This window comes from Eptatretus burgeri, chromosome 16 (assembly GCF_056783735.1).
Source record: "Eptatretus burgeri isolate ZD-2024b chromosome 16, Ebu_testis_v1, whole genome shotgun sequence".
NCBI classification, from domain to species: Eukaryota; Metazoa; Chordata; class Myxini; order Myxiniformes; family Myxinidae; genus Eptatretus; species Eptatretus burgeri.
Genome location: NC_140976.1, coordinates 59,497,702 through 59,519,756, shown reverse-complemented (window position 1 = coordinate 59,519,756; position 22,055 = coordinate 59,497,702). Strand labels below are relative to the sequence as shown.

General features: G+C 42.9%; 2 protein-coding genes across 6 annotated transcripts in view; one reads left to right on the top strand and one right to left on the bottom strand.

Annotated features, from left to right (window-relative positions):
• Positions 1-10,411, bottom strand: part of C1GALT1C1 (C1GALT1 specific chaperone 1) — a 37,648-nt gene extending 27,237 nt beyond the window's left edge. The window contains exon 1 of one of the 5 annotated variants that reach the window (XM_085860406.1): positions 10,393-10,411. The gene's annotated coding sequence lies outside the window, so the exon portion shown is untranslated. Of the gene's footprint in view, positions 1-1,453; positions 1,473-6,282; positions 6,302-6,379; positions 6,470-10,392 lie in introns of those variants that run through there. The other 4 variants (XM_085860407.1, XM_085860405.1, XM_085860404.1 and 1 more) reach the window with 4 other exon arrangements.
• Positions 10,412-10,508: 97 nt separating this feature from the next.
• The window catches only part of LOC147011138 (phosphoglycerate kinase-like), a 30,081-nt gene continuing 18,534 nt past the window's right edge, over positions 10,509-22,055 (top strand). Inside the window, exon 1 of the mRNA XM_085860280.1 lies at positions 10,509-10,768. Within this exon, the coding sequence (XP_085716406.1) occupies positions 10,707-10,768 (62 nt within the window). The 5' untranslated portion in view covers positions 10,509-10,706. The remainder of the gene's footprint in view (positions 10,769-22,055) is intronic.

Here is a 22,055-nt window from a genome sequence, read left to right as displayed (position 1 = left end):
CCATGTTGCACACACTGGCTACTTCCTCCGCAAGAGCGATTAGTGGACTGAGTGGAGCACCGTGGGCGTGGCCACGGCGCGCGCGAGGGACGCTTCTATTTCGTGATTTTTTTGAGAAAATCGATTTGGTTGTGCTTGGTATGGGGCAAATTCTGAACAACTGAGATATTTTCTTCCTTTTGGCATCCCATGCCAGTTTTTAACATGAAATGCCTGCAGGGTGCCACAATAGGTTAGGTTGGCTGGCCGTCTACTCGGAGAAGATGGATTTTCAAGTCAAAATTCACAATTTTCTAAGTTCGTGACCTTGTGACCTTGACCTTGGGACGAAAATGAAAAATCGAGCTCCGTGGGGATATGCAGGTGCCATTGGGCTAACCAAATACTAAAACCCCTGCCAGATTCGACAACCCCCCTCGGAGAAGATGTAAATTGAAATTGGCTACCCCCTAAAAACACATGTTTTTTGGGCGTGGCTCCGCCCATAATGGGCGGAGCCACGCCCATTCTCAAGAAAACACAACTAGATCATGATATAAACCTCCCACCAAAATTTTATCAGGATTGGACAAAACCCACTGTATTCAGCCTGCAAAGACCCTTGAAAACAGTACTGATGGCATCGCTTGTTGATTTTTGGCCAATGTGTTCAAATGTAAGACCATTCCATGGGGTCTCAGAATCATCCGGTGGCCAACCCGGTTTTTGACCTTCAAGGTCAAGGGTCAGATGGGTGCAAAAATATTTTTTCCCCCAAAAATGTCCAGAATAATGTGTTCTTTCATTTAAAAGCCATAAAGAACCAAAAAAACACAACAGTAATTTCAGTATTTCACCATTTATTGACTAAATTTATAGGAAAACATGAAGAAATCTGAACCAAAAACATCGAATATCTCCATAATGGTTGAAATGACAGAAAACGCATGAAAAGTCTTGACAAACCAGTTTCAAATACCCTGATTCTGGTTGGTAAACTCCTTGATCATCAACATACACCCATTTTGCATTATTTGAGTATATTTTCAGATTCCGGCTACTTGCATCTGACCTTGAAATATTGACGGACATTCCATCGTGCAAAAAGATACCATTTCATTCCAGTACTAGTGCTGTACTTCACTCACCATGGTAACTCTTGGTATACCACGGTAAGTAATTCTAATAAGAAATGTTCAAAAACGAGAATAAATTGTGTTTTGGCTGTATTCATTTGGAGAAATTTCAAAGGTAGGCCTAAGCTACCGAAGCATTTTAAGGTAACGCATCAGCTTTAAATGAGATTAAGAATTATTAAAAACCTGAAAACTGGCTTATGTAACCACATATTATGACATTGAAGATTAGAGCTATATTGAATGTGGATTTAGACATCCATTTTCATAGCATGCACAAACGGGCATGCATCCCTGTTTTGACCCATTGCACCCACACGCAGATGTACGGCACTTACTGTGTTTTACACCCGCAAGATATCAATGCTTGACAACTCTGAGGTACGGAGGGTTTTCTTATCCACACCACCTGTAACTGGCCATCATCATTTTCCTTCCATGCCCCAGTAGATGCTGGCGTGGGAAGTTCCATCTCAGTCTTGTCTGCTTGAAGCCACACCTTTGTTTGGAAATTAGCCCTTTTCAAGTGAAGGTCCAATGCAGCTGTTGTTGGTGGGAGCATTTCCAGTGCTTTTTTGCCTTTCTGAAATACTTCAAGCCTGGCAGTGTCACATCCTTTGGTAAAACTTGGAGTTTTGTAGACACGACACACAAACTGTTCAATATCAGCAATCGCTCCATCTCGCCCAACACCATACAGAAGTTCTGGATGCTGTACGTACACCTGCCAACATGTCTTCTTTCCGTTGCCTGCAAATGATGACACCGTGTCGCATCCAGTCAGGGAATGGAAACCTAGGACATTGCTTATCACATTTCAAGAAAAGGTCTGTGCTGTAGCATTTATGTGGTACAGTTTGGTTGATTTGCTTGTTCCACTCTTCTTCCACACATCTGCTGACTGGTCTCCAAGGAAAGAAAAAGGGGCAGGAGGAGGACGTCTGTATCCCTGCATTGTAAAACAATCCTATCATATCCACAGCTTATTGCCTCCAGTGCGTGCAAAATGAGATGTGTGTCCGCTTCCTCGTGATTTGCTTTAAGGTTTACAACCTGGCCACGGACTGAAGAAAGTGCCCCTTCTTCAATAACTCCCACAACAACCTCCTGGTCAGCCTTTCCATGTTCAACAAGCTTTTGACTCAGAAAGTTAGCAAGGTCCTCTTTGTTTTTTGTCGAAGCTATGAAGCTGTTCCGTTGCTTTGGAAATATTAAATCCCCACGGTTGATAACCTTCCGAATCGGTTTGATTTTTTTCCTGCACGCTTTTCTCGAGTACCAGACTTTATTGAAGTTGTCTGATAACGATCAAATACTACGTCTATCCGGGATGTAATTTCAGAGAAATGCCTGAATACCGATTTCGTGTACACTTTACCATACTCATCAAATGTCTGGCAGTTAGGTGGCTCACCCAATGCTAGGACCAGGACATGACCATCGATAAGGTAGCACGTTCTTGCCTGAGAAATTGGAATCTCTTCTGCAAGTTCCATTCCTTCAGTGAGGACTGACAGCATTGCATTTTTGGGAGAACTTCTCATCTTTTGGTTCATCAAACGAAACTATCACTTTCTGGAAAATCCACAGTCATTTTCTCATGTATAAAAGTGTGTTAGGTTCGGTTTATCGCTAAAAATTATGTCCTCGACGGGTAAGAAGCCAAAAGCAATGTCCATCTTTGACAAAAAGCAACTGCTGGCGGCTTACGACGCCCTTCCAGAAGAAAAGAAGGTCAGAATTGGAATTTTCTGCTTACTTTTCTGTGCGTTAGGTAAAATCGGAAGGCGAAACAAGCAGTTGCTTGAGCAGGTCAGGAATTGTGTTGCCTTCAGCAAAGTGACCGGCCAGCAGTAAAAGACAGCAACGGTGCAGTCAAGGAGGGAAGGGTAGGGGCCCAGAGCAAAATGAGGCTTAGCCCTTTTACCCAATATGTAGGGTTTCATCTTCAGGTCAGATCAGGTATGGGGCTCGCATGTGCCAGAACAGCGCGTCGCTGCGTCCACTTTCCGCTGGTACTCCAGAGGCCTCCGTCTGGCCTTCCCCCAGGCAGATGCCAGGCCCATCCCCATCTCCTTGAGATGCTGGTCAACCTGCTGCAACCACAAGGTACGTGGTCGGCCCACTGGCCTCCTCCACTCACGAGACTCCCTCGCTGAGAGAATCTGGTGAGCAGTATCAGCGTCAGGAAAACGAGCCACATGTCCATACAGCCGCAACTGACGCTCATGGACCATGCAGGTAACAAATCTCATCCGAGTCTCTCTCAGCAACCGCTCGTTGGAGACAATCTGACCAGCGATAGCCAAGGATTCTCCGAAGAGACCTGGTGCCAAAAGAATTAAGTCTACGTCTCAGATCCTTGGTCAGAGTCCAAGTCTCGCATCCATAGAGCAAGACTGAAAGCACCAAGGACCTGAAGACTCGGACTTTCGTCCTCCCGCACAGGTACCGGCAGCGCCACACCCCATGATCCAGTGAATCCATGACTCCCCAGGCCCGACCCAGATGTCTATTGACCTCTGACTCACAACCAGCAGAAACATGAATATCACTGCCAAGGTAAGTGAATTTCTCCACGACCTCAACATCCTCACCACAAACAGACACAGACAGGACAGCAACATCCAAGATGTCATTGAAAGCCTGGATCTTAGTTTTGACCCAAGAAACCCGTAATCCCAACGGCTCCGACTCCTCATTCAGCACCTCGAGGGCCCCCAAAAGGATGTCTAAAGTCTCCGCAAAGATGACTGCATCATCTGTGAAATCAAGGTCCGAGATCTTGACATTCCCAAACGATGTACCGCAGCTTGATCTTTCTGACATCTTCCTGAAAATTCAGTCCATACAAGTGCTGAAAAGTGTTGGGGCAAGTACACACCCCTGACGAACTCCAGTAACAACTGGAAATAAGTCAGAGATGGTACCACCACACTTCACAGCACTCTCAGTACCAGAGTAGAGTTCAGACATCAGATCGATCAGTTTTGGTGGCACCCCACGAAGACCAAGAATCCTCCAGAGGGCATCCCGATTCACTGAATCGAACGCTTTACAGAGATCAACATAGGCTGCAAGCAGCCCCTGCCGAAACTCTCGTCTGCGTTCGGTGAGGACACAAAGAGCAAGGATACGGTCAATCGTTGACCTCTTTGGTGTAAAGCCTGACTGCTCTGGACGCTGGTGCTCAAGCAGATGGTGGCGAACCCTATCGAGAATTATCCGAGCAAAGACCTTGCCCGGCACTGAGAGCAGCGTCACCCCTCGGTAGTTGTTGCAGTCTTGGCGATCACCCTTCCCTTTCCAGAGAGGGACAACAAGGCCCCTCTTCCAATCAGTTAGGTTGATGCCTGTGTTCCAGGCAGAGCACAGAACTGCATGCAACGACACGAGTGCAGCATTTCCACCAGCCTTGAGAAGTTCAGCATGGACGCCACAGATCCCTGGAGCTTTACCCCATTTCAACCGGTTCACTGCAGCCCGTGTTTCCACAAGCGAAGGTGGACCACAGTTGATTGGAGGGTCAGCAACAGGAATTGTAACACCCTTGACGTCCAACTCGACACCTGGGGGATCAGCCTGGTACAACCGCTCAAAGTAACCGGCCCAGCGGGCCTTCATTTCAGACTCCTCTGTCAAGAGCCTACCACTCTCTGCTCTCACTGCAGTGCTCCGAGGGATGGGCTTGGATGAATGCAATGCACGAATTCCCCTGTAAGCGGGACGAGAATCACCTGTCCACAGGTGATGCTCTACCCCCTCACACATAGGCCTCCTTGTCCACCCTCAGTGCACGTACAGTTTTACGCCTCCGCTCCCTGAACTGCTCAGCTCTGCCATTCAGCCTGGCCCTGCGACTCTGGTCAATGGTATCCAGTGTCCCTTGAGAGACAAAATTCTTCTTTGCCCTGCGGTGAGTTTGAAGACATCCACCGGCAACATCAAGGACGGTGGTCTTGAAGGTACTCCACAACTCTTCAGGACCCCCCAAAGCACCCAGACACCCCAAATGTCCACAAAATGTTTCATTATCATTCACACATTATCAGCAATCCCAACCATAGGCATTTTGATTTCTGACCGGCGTACGCCTCGATCGCCTATAAGAATCAAACCAGGCCAGCCCGAAGTGATTCTTATAAGCGGTCTACACTGTATTTGAAACTGGTTTGTAAAGACTTTTCATGCGTTTTCTGTCATTTCAACCATTATGGAGATATTTGACGTTTTTGGTTGATTTCTTCATGTCTTCCGATAAATTTAGTCAATAAATGGTAAAATACTGAAATTACTGTTGTTTTTTTTGGTTCTTTAAGGCTTTTAAATGATAGAACACATTATTCTGGACATTTTTTGGGGGAATTTTTTTTTTTGCACCCATCTGACCTTTGACCTCGAAAATTTGACCTTGAAGGTCAAAAATCGGGTTGGCCAGCAGATGATTCTGAGACCCCATGGAATGGTCTTACATTTGAACCCATTGGCCAAAAATCAACAAGCGATCAAAACTTTTTTTAAAGCATATTCTAGGGTCTTGGCAGGCTGACTACGGAGCTATGCTCGGGACAGACAGACAGACAGACAGACAGACAGACAGACAGACAGACAGACAGACAGACACACCAATAACGAATATAGTGGTCACTTACCGACTCGTGAACCAATAAGGCTAACAACATATATACATACATATGCATATATATATATATATATATATATATATATATATATATATATATATATATATATATATATATACATACATATGCATATATATATATATATATACATAGATATGTATATATATATATATATATATATACATACATATATATATATATATATATATATACATACATATGCATATATATATATATATATATACATATGCATATATATATATATATATACATACATATGCATATATATATATATATATACATACATATGCATATATATATATATATACATACATATGCATATATATATATATATACATACATATGCATATATATATATATATATACATACATATGCATATATATATATATATATATATATATATATATATATATATATATATATATATATATATAATTCCTTTCAAAACGAGTCTTTTAAGCGAGGAACAGATCAAGGAAAGAAAACAAATTAGGGAAATAACCCGGTTTGTTCAACTTGTTCCGAAAACACGAATGAGTTCAATAATCCACCTCCGTCGCCATCAACATATATAACAAACATTCAATCATTCCACTTACGATCACTTCACTCACTTCCGGGTTTGCTGTTGTTCCAACACACTTCCTTCTTCACCAATGACGTGGGTCTCATCCAAGATTAAAATAAAAAGTAAGATACTGTTGAGGATAAAAAGGAGATATATCAAACTAAACCTCCAAATTATTTAATATATATAATAATTCTGACGTTCTCTTCGCACCACCCACGTGGGTGCCGTGACCAATCAGCGTGTAAGAGCGCTCGCCAAGTGGCTTAAGCACTCCAACGAAAAGGGTGATAAGGAACGGCTGGCTTGGTTGTGAAGCACCAGCAAGCTGATTGGTAATAGAGGTAATTGGTACTTTGCGAGGTGTCCGTGTGATTAAATATCAACGTTTGTGAACACTCGTAAAGCAGAGAAAACTCGAGGGGGAGCACTCGGTAGGGTGCAAAACCTCCGCCGCCAATAACTGATGGGTCACTAAAGTGAACTTGATATCCCATTCATTGTAGGTCAAAACGGATCAGACTCGAATGAACCACGATTGAATAAACTAAAATAGATCGACGCGCATGTAGAAATGGCAAAAAAAAATCGAAATTTTTTTGAAAAAAAAGGTGCAAAATTTCTGGCTTTTTTTTCTTTAACAATTTTTTTTTAGGGGGGGGCGGGGTTGGAAATCACTTAAAACATGAAGAAATGGAAAAAAAAATTAAAATATTTTTCAAATAAAATCGAATTTTTTTTGAAAAAAGTTACAATTTTTTTTTTTTCTCTGACAAATTTATTTATTTTTTTTTGGTTGGAAATCACTTAAAAACATGAAAAAATGCAAAAACAAAAATTCAAATTTTTTTTTCAAAATGGCCGCCATAGCGGCCATATTGGACTTTCCAAAATCGAGTGGCACGATCCTTGGACCATACCTCACCCCCCCCACCAAGTTTCGTCGAAATCCGTCGAGGAGTTTTTCCGTAATACTGTTCACAAACAAACAAACAAAGAAATAAAAATGGCCCATCGGGCCAGGACTTGACGAAATTCATCCAGTCAAAGATACTCCCCTCCTCCGTCCGTGTTTTAAATGTGAAAGGAATCCGTTAAGATTTGGCGGAGACATGAATTTTTGAAAATCGGCCCATGCTAAAAGATACGGATTTTCGCGATTTTCAGGAATTTTTCCTGACCTTGACCTTTGACCTTGACATGCCAAAAGTTATAGGGTTCTATTCTGGTGGCCAATAAGTCCATTGGTGAAGTTCCATGACATTCCGACTCGAAATGCGACCTGTAGAGCGAGACGTACACACAAACAAACAAACAAACTCACAAACTGAACCGACCAACATACTTGACAAAATCGTAGATTTCGTCAAGTAACAAACAAACAAACAAACAAACAGACAAGTGAAAACTAACCTCCGTTCATCTTCGATGGCGGAGGTTAACTAGAAGGGGACTCAGTGGAGCGCATACCTCTATCACACAATGCCTGATCCACGAGAACATATATTGGGCCAAACATATTTTTGGAAATGTCATACTATACAGTACTATATCGATTTTGGCGTCATATCTCTCAATGGTGAAGAATCACTTTAAAAATTAAATAATTCTTGTTTCCGGATTCGGATCTTCACCGAAATCGAATCAATTCGTCTTCGGCACACAACCAACCCGTCCACAAAATTTCACCAGAATCTGTCCATATCTTTTTGATATATATATATATATATATATATATATATATATATATATATATATATATATATATATATATATATATATATATATATATATATATATATATATATATATATATCGGTTTGGTGGTTTAGCCCCATCCTGGTGATTTGCCAAATTGTGGTTCAATAATTAATCATAACGAAACAAATGATGAACGCACCTCAACCAAAAGATACAGAAGGGGGTTGATGGGGGAGGAGGTGGTCCTGGAATCGGGACTCCGCTTTTTGTGGGGGTGGGATAAAAAAAAATCACTATTTCAAAAAAATAGACATACATGATCGAGGCTCATGGAAGAGCTAAAGCAGAATGGAAAGGGGAAAACACCAACAGCAGAATAAAAGTGAGAGTGAGATCGAGGGGCTGGGGAAGGACACATGTGGGTAAACAATCTGCACATCAGCTGAATGAGACAAAGCAAGAAGAGGAAGGGGGTAAAGTGGGGATGAAACGGTAAAGAAAGAAGCCAACCGACAACTAACAAACAAAGAGAGGTGAGGGAGAAGGGTGGAAAATCACAATAAACGAGAAAAAAGGAAGATCATGAGTATGGATGGGAGATGACCAGCTGTCTTGAATGTCTGGAGGGAAGAATGGGACTGAATAGACTGGGGAAGTTGGTTCCACAAGCAAGAAAAATAGAGGAACAAGTGAGTGTAGGTGAGCAGTGAGCCTGGATTTTGGGAGTTTTAACAAGAGGGTTACTGCCTACTGGCGGACCACATGCGACCGGCAGAAACCTGGAAGTGGAGAGCCAAGAGAGGGCAGAGTGTGCAAGACGAAAAAGGAGGTGGAAGAATACGGAGAGGCCACCGACCTGCATGCAATGCAAAAGCAACAGGCCAAGACACTCAGCTTCGTCACAATGATTTTGAGGGCCTTGCATTACATGGCATCAAGAAGCTCATGATTTAAGGCAAGGTCCAAAGGGGAGACCACGAGAACAGTACTCCATCAAGCTGCGGATGAAGGCCTTGTCGGTAGATAGAGGCTCATGTGCGTCAAGGTCGGACTTTGTACGATGGAGGATGCCCAGTCGGCGGCTGGCTTTGGAGACCAACTTTGAAACATGGTTTCCCCAAGAGAGATCATGGCTGATAGTGAGACCCAGGAGTTTGAATGACTGAATCTTCTCAAGAGGATTGTTAAGAAAGCGGATTGGACGGTTTGCCAGATGGTCCTTTCAGAGAGAGACGGTGAGAGTGTGACAAATTTCAGGATTGAAGGACATACTCCAAGTGTTTGACCATCTTGTGGGTTTTTTTTCAAGGTTTGAAGAGAGGGAAGAGGATGCAGCCTCCATTTCTGAAGGATGAGGGATGTCACAATAGAGTTAGGGGCGTGGGGGGGAGTCATCAGGAAATAGATAAAGAGGATTTTCAAGAGTCAGAGAGATCATTGATGAAGATCAGGAATAGAACGAGGCACAGAACACTGGCTTGGGGGCACTCCAACCTTGACAGGGAGAGGAGATGAAAGGATTGCATTGAGTGCCACATGTTGGCAACAAGAGTAGATGAAGTCAGGAAGCCATGTTGTGGAGTTGGCCTTGGATGTCAAAAGCAGACAGTTTGGAGAGTAAGGCAGGGATGTCAGACTGTATCGAAAGCACGAGATACGTCCAGAGAGATCCTGATCTCAGGATTTTGGGTGATCATGTCTCTATCCATCATCAGGTCAATTGAGAGATGAGGTCCATCAGGTCTCAGGTCCTGATCTCATGCTTGACATTGAGGGTCTCCATCCATTGTTAGGTGAGTGGAAGCAGCATGTCCAAGGTGGCCCCTTATCCGATAAATAAATTAATTAATTAACCAAACAAAACCCCCACCAGTTGCCGATAACAGCACAGGCTTTGATGGGCCTCCTGTTGTGGGAATACGAATGACTAAACGACCGATTTTAATAACAATGTGCGTCAAGAACCTTTTTGTTGACGTCAATTAGGCGTTCATCTTTCTGTTTACAGCTTTAATTAAACTCTTGATTCTAAGAAATTTGCAAAGCATCTCATATTTTCTTTGGTAAACGTACAAGGCAGTGTGAAGGCGACAATATTATTAGGCGCTGTGTTTTTTTTTACACACACACACACACACACACACACACACACACACACACACACACACACACACACACACACACACACACACACACACACACACACACACACACACACCCAATTATTTTTCTTCAATGTAAGATGTTTTAATGTAGATATTTAATTACATTCACGACAGAGCTCGTAGTTGAGGGCATAAATCTTTTAAAACCACTGGAAACATGAAAAATTGGTTTTCTCACGCTTTTATGAGGCTGTTGACTTGATGACTATAACGTCGACGTATGACGTATCACGCACGACGTATGACGTACGACGTATGACGTATGACGTATTACGTACTACGTACTACGTATTACGTATTACGTACTACGTGTGACGCGTGACGTGAAGGGCGGACGTGCTGCAGTGTGTGGGAGTTTGTCGAGGTTAATTCATCATTGAGGAACAATATTGACCTCTGTATTCCGCAGAGTTTAAAATTTAACCCTTCATTTCCCTCCCTGTGTTAAGTGGACACGTTTCTATCGAATAGTGGACGTCCATCGTGTCCAACATGTCTCTCAATAAACTCACCTTGGATAAGGTGGACGTGAAAGGAAAGCGGGTTTTAATGAGGTGGGTTTTTAATCACAAGTTAAAGTCTTGTATGTTGACATTTACCTCATTGCGAACTCTCGTGACCTTCATATAGTATCGCCATAACGAACTGTTGGTAATTATTTAATGTGCTCGAGAATGGAATTAAAATAAATAAAGAGCAAGTTATATTTTTTCATAACGGAACTATCCGAGAGTTATTAAATACTTTATGTTTCATAAATTATTCCTCTGCAGTTGTCATTGACTTCCTGTCGACATGTGACGTCATGTGATAGACCAGTGATATCGATTATTTAATTTTAATTAATATGACGTCACCTGGACTTTGATATCCAAGGGGATTCATACATAATGTTTTCTTTATGCTGTGTATATATATATATATATATATATATATATTACAGCGACTCAGGGATATGACGATGCAACATTTGACATTTGACAAAAAGCATTGAAATTTGCATTCATCTTCTTTAAGATATGGGATTCATGTAAGACGAAGTATCCATCATTTTCGACACGGTATCTGGCCGCCATCTTGAATTTCAAACTGGCCGCCATCTTGAATTTCAAACTGGCCGCCATCTTGAATTTCAAACTGGTCGCCATCTTGAATTTCAAACTGGCCGCCATCTTGAATTTCAAACTGGCAGCCATGTAAGGTCAGGTCAGGTCACTGTCAGGTCAGGTTAGATCTGTGACCTGCTACAGGTACCATGTAAACCTGTACTAACCTGTTCTATGGTTGGGTTGTCGGTGACTAAACCGTCTCCCCCACCAGGTTTTCTGGTGAGGAGCGTGTTTGGATATGGACACTCAGCAGGATTAAAAACAAAACCTGTCAAAGGGCAGAGGAGCTCCTTGTGAGCCAACGGCCATCCATATCGAGTGCCCAACTGTGTCTGCGGACGTCCTCCTGCAGTTGGGTTACTTTTTTATTAGGAGGTTGGTGGCAGGATTTGCAATCCGGCCACCGTAAAACCCTTCATTCCGCAAAACACAAAAACGCAAAAAAAATCTGAAAACCCACTCCGTGGGACTACCTCCTGTGCAGCTTCCCTTCACAGGGCAGCTCACCGGATGACGGGATTGGGGCAAAGCCTTCGGGACCCCCAATCTTTGATGATAGGAGGCAAACCACGGGGTAACATCCCTGGGTCAGATTGCGGGAGAGTGTGTCGGACTGGTGCTGAGGTGTCGTGCACCAGACGGCGGTCTCCTTGGGTTAACCTGAGGCAGTCCCTTCGGGTGGGTGCTGGAATGTCCTATCCCTAAGAGAGGATGATCACCTGTCTAATTACCTGCATAGTCCGTGAGCGTCAGTTGCGGCTGTATGGACATGTGGCTCGTTTTCCTGATGCTGATCCTGCTCATCAGATTCTCTCAGCGAGGGAGTCTCATGAGTGGAGGAGGCCAGTGGGCCGATCACGTGCCTCGTGGTTGCAGCAGGTTGACCAGCATCTCAAGGAGATGGGGATGGGCCTGGCATCTGCCTGGGGGATGGCCAGACGGAGGCCCCTGGAGTACCGGCGGAAAGTGGACGCAGCGATGCGCTGTTCTGGCACATGCTCCCATACCTGACCTGACCTGCCGTGTAAGTCTGTTATTCCGAACGTCATGTTTCAGCTTGTAGTCAAAATCCCTCAATTGAGGTTGCATGAGCTGCCCCGCCCCCCAGTGCACTCTTTTCTTTTTTTTTTACAGCGCGGCAACATCGCGCTGTTATATAATTGGCTATTCTGTCCTGTGTCTTCTGTCACACTTATTGTTGGGTGTGATGTGGGTGGAGATTGCCGGGTGAATTGTGGGCGGGGTTAATGCGGAAGAGCGACGTTTTTTGTGCTGAATCATTTTCTGTGTGACGCCGGAAGTTGATTTTCTGAGCAGGAAGTGATAATCTTCCTGTTCCGTTAGTTGTTGACGCGCAGCAGTGTAACTCTCGTTAACCTCCGCCATCGAAGATCGGAGGTTACTGTTTTCACCCCTTTCTGTTTGTTTGTTTGTTTGTGAACAGTATTACAGAAAAACTCCTCGACGGATTTCGACGAAACGGATTGGTGGGGGGATTAGGTATGGTCCAAGGGTCATGCCATTAGATTTTGGACTTGGTCCAAGATCCAATATGGCCACTATGGTGGCCATTTTGAAAAAATATTTGATTTTTTTTTTTTTTTTGCATTTCTACATGTTTTAAGTGATTTCCAACAAAAAACATGCCAAAATTATAATTGCGGCTGATTTTGGAACTTCAGGTGGATATACCCACGTAAAATCAATTTCTGTCTCAAGGAATCTAGTTATGACGAATGAATTGAGTATGTAAAAGGGAAAGTTGCAAACTATAACTCTGTGAGCACTGTTGACGTCAAATTGAATGAATAGGATATCAGGTTCACTTGAGTGATCTAGCAGTATTGGCGGCGGAGGTTTTGCACTCTACCGAGTGCTCCCCCTCTAGTTCTTCATTGTTTTCACCAGAAGTGTTTTTAAAACGTCTTGTGGAGGTGATTTCTTCCTCTTTTTTTGATGACAGAAGTGGTTATTACAGCGCGGCGACATTGCGCTGTTATATAATTGGCTATTCTGTCCTGTGTCTTCTGTCACGTCTTCTGTCACACTTATGGCCGCATACGTCCCTTTGATCTGAGGGCTATAAATAGAAATTTGTCCAACGTCACAACTCTTCCCATCATACATGTTAATTAACCGTGTCTACATTTAAATTTTATAACTGCAAAATTGTGTCTTCATTCTTAACCTAGACTTTTACTGCCCCCAGCCACACGATATCGAAGTATTCGCTTCTTGTTTTACATTGATACTCAGTCATCAGGCACTACCTACCAATAGTCGTGAGGTTTGCACCAGCTCCCCCGGTGTACTGAGATGAAACTGCCGCATTGTTTCCCTTCATGTCTGTACTTCGAACAACATGGCACGGCACAGAACAGGATCAATGCAGCAATGCGGTCCGTCACAGCAAGGATGATCAGCGCAGTCACGGGGATTAGCGCAGCGAACAGACTGACGAGGCATCATTCAGCGAATGAGCAGGAACAAGCGATACTCCAACCAGACATGTTTTGTTACAGCGCTCAGGGTGTGTAATCACGCATTCCCAGCGTCTCGGTTTGCATATTGGTGAAAACGCCTTGGCCAGATTGGCTGCCTATGCATGGGGCATGCACACTTCTTGATTTTCTTGCATCCTTCAGCTGATTGGTTGCTTTTCTGAGGGGTGTGAAAGCACTGCGATCCATTCTTTGCCCCATTTTGAAGTGATATGCTTCAACCAAGTCTGGAGTGTTGCTAAAGCTTGCTCGCACCACCAAGAGTTCAATCCGTAAAGGGGTGGGGGGATGAAAGACAGATGCGGGGTCAATGCATGTAACAAAACTGGGGTTAGAAAAAACATTAGGGAAGGTGTGCGTCTATTTATTACATATGCAAACGCATGTCTATTAACACCGAGTATGACACGCTTAACTACACAGAAACTTAAGAGATAACTACCATAATACTAAAGATTCTTTAACCCCTAAAGATAATTTTCGCAACAATTGAAACGTGATCTTTGTGTCTAATTTGACATTTTCAGGGACAAGGAATCCATTTCTGCCATATTCAGTATCCTCAGATGATGGTCATATTGAAATGTAAGATCTACATTCTTGATAAGTTGCCTTTTATGTGACATAGAAACATAATTATGGTGTCAAGACCCACATTTCTGGGTCAAAGAATCCATTATTGCCACGACCAGCATCACCAGATGATGCCCATATTAAAATTGTCATGCAAACCCCCTCTATTTACGTAATGTGTTGACAATGGATGTACAGAATTGAGGGATACACAATTACTATGTGACAAAAACTTGTTTAAAAAAGAACAAAAAAACCATACTTTCTGATATTTTGGTTTTCCTCGGCCACTTCACATTTACGTCTGAACATTTTATGAAATGGTGATTGTGTTCTTTTGTCTTTAGGTAAACCAATGGTTCAGTTGATTGGTGGTGATTGTGGTGGTGCATGATTGTGAATGATGATGGAGTTTAATCAGTATGGCTAAAAATTACCAGTTCGTGACTGTATCAGACTCGAATCAAACAGAGGCATCAAATGATGTGGTCCAAACAGAATGGAAAGTGTGTGCAGTGTGCACTTTGCCAAGAAGACACGGAAGAGAGACATCTATCCTGGTGGAAGAAGGAATATGCCGTCGAGATATGAAATTCTCACTCATAATATGCAACAGTTCCACAGCTTTTTCTTTTTTTTGATTTCTGTATACCTTGTCGAGGATCGTATGAGAGCTCAAACACAACGCACAGCAAGGGGGACTGGAGACAAGGGGTGGGAGTGGGAAGGACAAAACAGTGGGGAACAGAGACATTAGGAGATCTGTGGAAGGGAGAGGGATGGGGTGGGGAACATGGGAAACACAAGATGGATATTACTGGGACTTTCAGGAAGGAAAGCAGGGAATTTGAAGGAGGTGGGTTTGGGGTGGATTAACGGGGGTAGAAAAGATTGAGGATTTGGATGGAGGATGGGGATGGGGGCTAAGAGGTGGTGGTGAACGGCTGTTTTGAAGACCTGGAGGGAAGAATGGTATTGAAGAGAGTGTGGGAGTTTATTCCAAAGGCGGGAAAAAAAGAGGAATGAAAGCGTGAAGGTGAGCAGTGATTCCTGATTTTGGTTGTTTTTTCAGAAGAGGTTTGTTGGTGGACCTTGATCACCCTGCAGAGATATGGTGGTGACAAATCGCAGACAGAGTAGGGGGGGGCGAGGCAGGAGAGGAGACTGTTGAAGACAGAAAGACCACCGACCTGCCTGTGGTGAGAGAGTGAGAGGCTCAAAGACTCAACCTCATCGTGGGAGATGCCATTGATCTGAAATGCCTTGGTTTCCACTGCATGAAGCTGAGAAAGGTGGGAGGCAGCAACACCAGCCCACAGGGGAGAGCAGTACTTCATCAGGCTGCGGACGAAAGCTTTGTATATGGTCAGGAGCTCAGGTGGGCCAAGGAAGGACTTTGCACAAAGGAGGATTCCCAGTCGGCGACTGGCTTTGGAAGCCAGGTTTGAAATGTGGCTTTCTCAGGAAAGATCATGGCAGATAGTGAGACCCAGAAGCTTGAATGAAATGACTTCTTTCAGAGGATTGTTGAGAAAGTGGATGGGGGGGGGGTTCCAAACGGTCCTTTCAGAGAGACAAAGTGAGAGTGTGAGATTTGTCCGGATTGAAAGACATGTTCTAAGTGTTGGACCAGTTTGTGATTTTACCCAGATCTGCAGTGAGCGAAGAAGCTGCTGCTTGCCGGTCTGAGGGATGACAGATGGTATGGCAGAGGGTGGATTCATCAGCAAAGAGATATAGAGGATTTTCCAGAGAGTCAGAGAGATCATTTATGAAAAACAGAAAAAGAACAGGGCCCAGAAAGCTGCCTTGAGGAACTCCAGCCTGGACAGGAAGAGGGGATGAAAGAACTTCATTTAGGGCCACACGTTGACTGCGACAGGAGAGGAAGTCTGCGAGCCACGAGTGGAGCTTAGGCGTAGTATTGTTAAAGGTTGGCATAACAAGGCCAAAAGATAGCTGAGACATCAGCCAAGCATTCCAATCTAACCATGCAGGTTGGCAGAAGTCATGCTGGTTGGTATTTTGTCCCACAAAACTGCATAGAGTTGAAAAACGAGCCCAAAGGAGGAAACTGAAGTTATAATCCCTGTCTTGTCAAGATGAGATGTCACCTAGGAAATGTATGCAGCACCACAGAAGTGTTCAATGAAACTTTTTTTTTCTGTGATCAAACAGGTGAGAAAGAAAGTCTTCATAGTGCTGAAACTGCTTATATACTCGTAGATGCCACGAAGGTGGGAGACACTAAGTTACGAGCAAAATTAGCAGCAAGTGATGTGGTTGATATTGAGGAAAGGTACCATTTGTCCTGCATTATCAAATTGCGAAATCACCTGAGAACACAACACTGACCTAAGGAATGGAAAGATTGGCGCTTCAGTAGATGCTTTGGTATTTGGAGAGCCGGTGGGTTATATTGAAGAAACTCTGCAGAATGAAGCCATTATTCTTGTTTTTGAACTGTCCGAGCTCATAAAAATGTATGCCACCAGAGTGGCACACCGAGAACCACACCACCCAGTGAGTGGCAAGAGTGCATTCAACTAAGTTGAAAGAGAGATTACTATGTCAGATTCCAGATCTGAGAGCAGAGCAACAAGGTGGAGATGTATTGTTCATCTTTGAGGATATTGGAGGTGCCATCTAACATGCACTCGCAGACAATATGGACACAGATGCAATCAAATTAGTCGGGGCAGCCCAGGTTGTACGAAAACACATTATTGATCAAAAGTTTTAGTTTACCGGCTCACTTCACCATGGCTGTGGAAGCAATGCAGTTCCCTCATCTCTCAATGCACATGTTTGAATGATTTTTGACTGCCCAAACATTGAAAGCCATGGTCATGTAAACACAGCAAAAGAGCATCTTGCAGTTGTCTTGTCAGAGCTTCTACTGTTAAATACAGTAAAGAGTTCTCGTGTATCATTTGGTGTCCGACACAACAAGGAAAGATAGGTTCCGTGTGGTCAACAAGGTTTTGTGCCAGATCTCCATCTGCCTAGTCCTGGAGTCTGAGGTTGCAGCACAACCGATTCAGGATAGAAACCATTCTGGACTGGACTACCAGAGGCGTCGATGTCCTGCAATGAGCTGGTGCACTGCGGCTGCAAGAAGGGGTGTAAATGTCAGTGTAAGTGTTAGTCATCAAATCAACAGTGCATCGAGCTATGTAGCTGAACAGGAGCATGTGGCGACGCGTGAATTGTACAGATAGTATGATAGTTTCAACTGTATGAATTGCGTGACAATGACTGGTATTTGTACATGTGGTTTTCCATGGAATAGGGAAGTGGTACTATGCGTATTTTATAACGCAAGTCAGGAAGAGGAGGGAGATGATGATGATTATAAAAGTGGGAGGTGAAAATTGATTTTATATTACATATCATGGTAAGTTACTCTTTAAAACCTTATTCAAACTGTTCAGTTGTAGTCAGAAAATTGTTCCTGTCTGTCATCCCTGCACATTTTAAAATGCAATAACCCCATGTTAATTACATGAATATGTGTAAGCATTTTTGTCCATTCTGTATGAAATTGAGATATTCTTTATCATAAACACCGTCTGTGCATTTGACATTAATCTTATGGCTGAGAAAATAACTGTAAAATGTGACAAAAGTAAATACATACAGACACGTTAATATGTAGGTATTCATACATGACCCAAATATGGCTTCTTCAACTCCAAGAGACACTGAGATCACGTTCCTGAAATGTGCTTGTATGACAGCCATCTTGAAATTCTACATAGCTATCATTTGCTTTTGACAAGAGCTAGCACACAGAACCGACCAGGACACAACATGACAAAGGGAACAGCAGGAGAAAGGGGAAATGCCAATAGCAGAGTGGAGGAAGAAAGTAGAAGGAGACGGACAAACAAAGGATGCAGGTAACGATGAGGGTTAGGGGAGAACGCAAGGAGGGGACAGGATGGATACATAAGCAAAATTTTGGGAGAGGTGGGGGTGGTTTCATGGATGTAGAAAAGATCATGATTTTGGATGGGGGGGTCACTTGAGATGGTGGGTACTTCTCAGAAACCGACGGCCAGATGCAAACCAAGCTCTTCATGAAACATCAGGACCATGTCGTTAAGTTAAGTTGGGCTTCCCATGACCGTACCACTTTAGGAAGGGGGGGGCATGGCTCCTTCCCCCTTATCCCTAATTTTCACCCCAACTGTTGGGGAAATAACCATCAGTCTCCAAGGAGCATTGAGGACCTCCATCCATTGTTGGGAGAGTAGAAGCAGCATGTCTGAGGTAGAGTGACCAGGTCTGAATCCAAATTGATGATCTGAGATGATGATGTTGGAGAAAAAGAATGATTTTATGTCAACTGTGATGATGGATTCCATGACCTTGCTGATGATTGGAAGTGAGCTAATTGGTCTGTCGTTAAGGTGATCTGTTTTGCACATTTTTATGTAATGCTGTGATGTTGGCTGATTTCCAAGCAGATGGAAGATGACCTATGGTAGATGACAGGGTGAAAAGGGCAGAAAGAGGAATTGCACGAGCAAGGTTATAACATGCTTGTATTAATTGACCCCAAAAATATGGGTTTAAGCACAAATATGTCACATAGAAAAAAAGTGATCAAAAAATACATGATTTTGTATCTCGACCATCTTGAAATTAAATATGTCCGCCATCTGAGGATATCGACTGTGGCAGAAATTGATTCATTGACACTAAAAATTGTTAAATTGGACACCAAGATCATGTTTCTGTGTTGACTATAAGCTGAAACATGACGGATAACAGATTTACATGGCATCCATTTTGAAATTCAAGATGATGGCCAGATACCATATCGACGGCGATGAGTACCTCATCTTGTATGAATTCTCCATATTGTGATGAACATGTGTACAAATCTCCAGGCTGTTGTGAAATTTTGCTCCAATTCATATAAGAGGTGGCTCTTTTAACAGCACTGCACTAATACGTGGTCGCAACAAGCTTGGTAGAGTGGGGGTTGGTTATCCATATTGGGTTATACATTATGTTACACAGAGTGCTTTATACACAGTTACCATTGATTACCGTTGTGAGTGGGGTATTAATCACGATGTTTGATATCTGAAGAATTGTAAATCTGCATGTAATTATGAAGAAATATGTTTCATGGTACTCGATGGGCTGCGAAGGTGTCATGCATGCCGCTGTATTTATTTTTACCCATGGGATCAAGCATGACCTTGTATGTAGGGAGTTGCCAAAGGAGCCATCACATTGTATAGGATGTTTTTTTTTTGTTTTGTTTTTTAAAATGAAGACTGCACAACGTTGTGATGGCTTACTGAGTAAGGATGGACACGGTCACATCGTCACATGTTGCATGTCATGCATGATGATGAAATGTGCTTGTACATGCATTCTGGCCATTGTAATGCTCAGCCTTCTGCTTATTTGCATGTCAATGTGATCCAGCTCTGTGTAATCAGGAATTTGTTGTCATAGCACAACTGTTGCATGATGAGCCCCTGTGGACTTGGTCTGAAACGGGGGCTTATGGATTTGGTCTCTATTTTCGTATGCCTACGTGCGTCTACCACTATATCTCAGACATGTATGGACCGATTTTATTTTAAATTTGGCACAAAGGCAACACATGATGGTGTACATATGCTCATCATTTTGTTTTGCGATGTGATGACTGGCGGCCATTTTAGTTGTAAAAAAAAAACCCAATTGATGTTGAACTCGTCCTCAACCATTTCTCGGACATGCATTTACCGATCTTGTTCAAACTTAGCACACGGATGACGAATGATGACTTCCATATGCATGTCATTTTTTTTTTCAACATCAGATCCAATATGGCAGACTGGCGGCCATTTTGTTACTTAAACGTGCCCCCCAACCATTTCCTGAACATGAATGCTCTGATTTTGTTAAAACGGCACAAACACAGTACATGATGGTATACACGTGCCTCTCACATTATTTTGCGGTCTCATCAAAGATGGTTGACTGGTAGACTGGCAGCCATTGTCGTTATTTAAAAAAAAAAAAACGGCGTGGAACATGTCCTCAAACATTTCTCGGACATGCATTTTACCGATCTTGTTCAAACTTGGCACGCAGATAATGAATGATGGCTGATATATGCACGTCATTGCTTTTCGAGATGAGATCCAACGTGGTCGACTGGCAGCTATTTTGTGACTTAAAAGTGTCCCCAACCATTTCTCGGATGTGCATGGTCTGATTTTGTTCAAACTTGGCAAATGTCACATTTCCTTGTATGTCATATGTCACTCAAGTCACTTGCCCATACGCATAAATCTTGTAAATATGTGCTAACCCCTCCGTACAGCAAAATTACTAAAACTCAGGGGCTATGACATTTTGTCTTTTTCTCCTTGTTTCTAGAAATACTTTGTACAAGTATTTTTTTTAAAATCTTGGACATGAGAATTTCTGCAAAAGTTGCTTTGTGTATTTAAAACCAGGGGGGTGTTCCATTAACAATAAGCTTGCTATTGCTTGCCAAGCATTCTATTCTTTATGAATCATTTCAATGGAGTGCTTGCTTGAGTGCTTAAGCCACTTGGTGAGCGCTCTACAAGCTGATTGGTAATGAACACCCCCAGCCGTGCCTACACATTGCTTCGTTGACTGGTTGAATCAGAAGACAGCAATATGTTGGACTTCACAAACATATTGCATGTCTGTGAGTCTCAGAGGATGTAAAATGAACTGAAACGGTGAACAAAGATGTTTTATAACACGTATTTGTTGTGGTTGTTGTTTGTTTGTTTTTTGTTTAAATTTCCTCTTGCTTCAGGAAGTATTACTATATATTATTGTGTGCTCTTTCCATGTCCATCACCCTTTATTCGAAACTCTAAATGGTTCCTCCTGTCGTCGAATAAAAATGGCACCATTTGAATCGTAACATTAAAGCTCCAAATCCCACTTCTTTCCTCCCAGAAAGATGAGCTTTTAAAACTGGCGCTTATATGGTTAAACAGACAGGAATTCTCGTTCCAAGTAAATTGATTGTTAGCTTTCCAAGGTACCATTTATATTATTCTATGACTGGCAAATACAACCCGTCGCTTCGCTGATGGGTCAAAGTGGGTGGGAGAGAGAGAAATTGAGATAGAGATCCAGAGAGAGCGACATCTCAACAAAAAGTGACACACACACACACATACACACACAGGCAGAGAGAGTGACAGGTGTGGGAGGAGAGTGCTGCATTTTATTGTTAGGTGGGAGCGAGGATGGGACAGAGTGAGAGAAAAGGGTTGGGGAGAGGAGGAAAAAAAATACAGGTGAGCGGTGGAGGTGGGGTTAGCAAAGAGAATTGATATGTGATTCTTAATGACCGAACACACACAAAAAAAACACGGCAGAGCAGTTGTACACACAACGACACAACAGAGTTTGTAAAGTAATCCACTAGCACATTTGCAAAAAAAACATATTTCAATTCCAGAAAATTTGTGGGCAAATGAACCAAAAGCAATCACTGAAAACATTGAAGTACCGCTCACGTACGATCTTCTGATCCCATCGGGCGTGAATATCAAAAACAAAGCATTGTGACCACATATCATACTGAGGTGCAAAAAAAGAGAAAAAGGCATTACTAATTGAGGTGTTAATACCGGTGATCTTGGACTAACGGT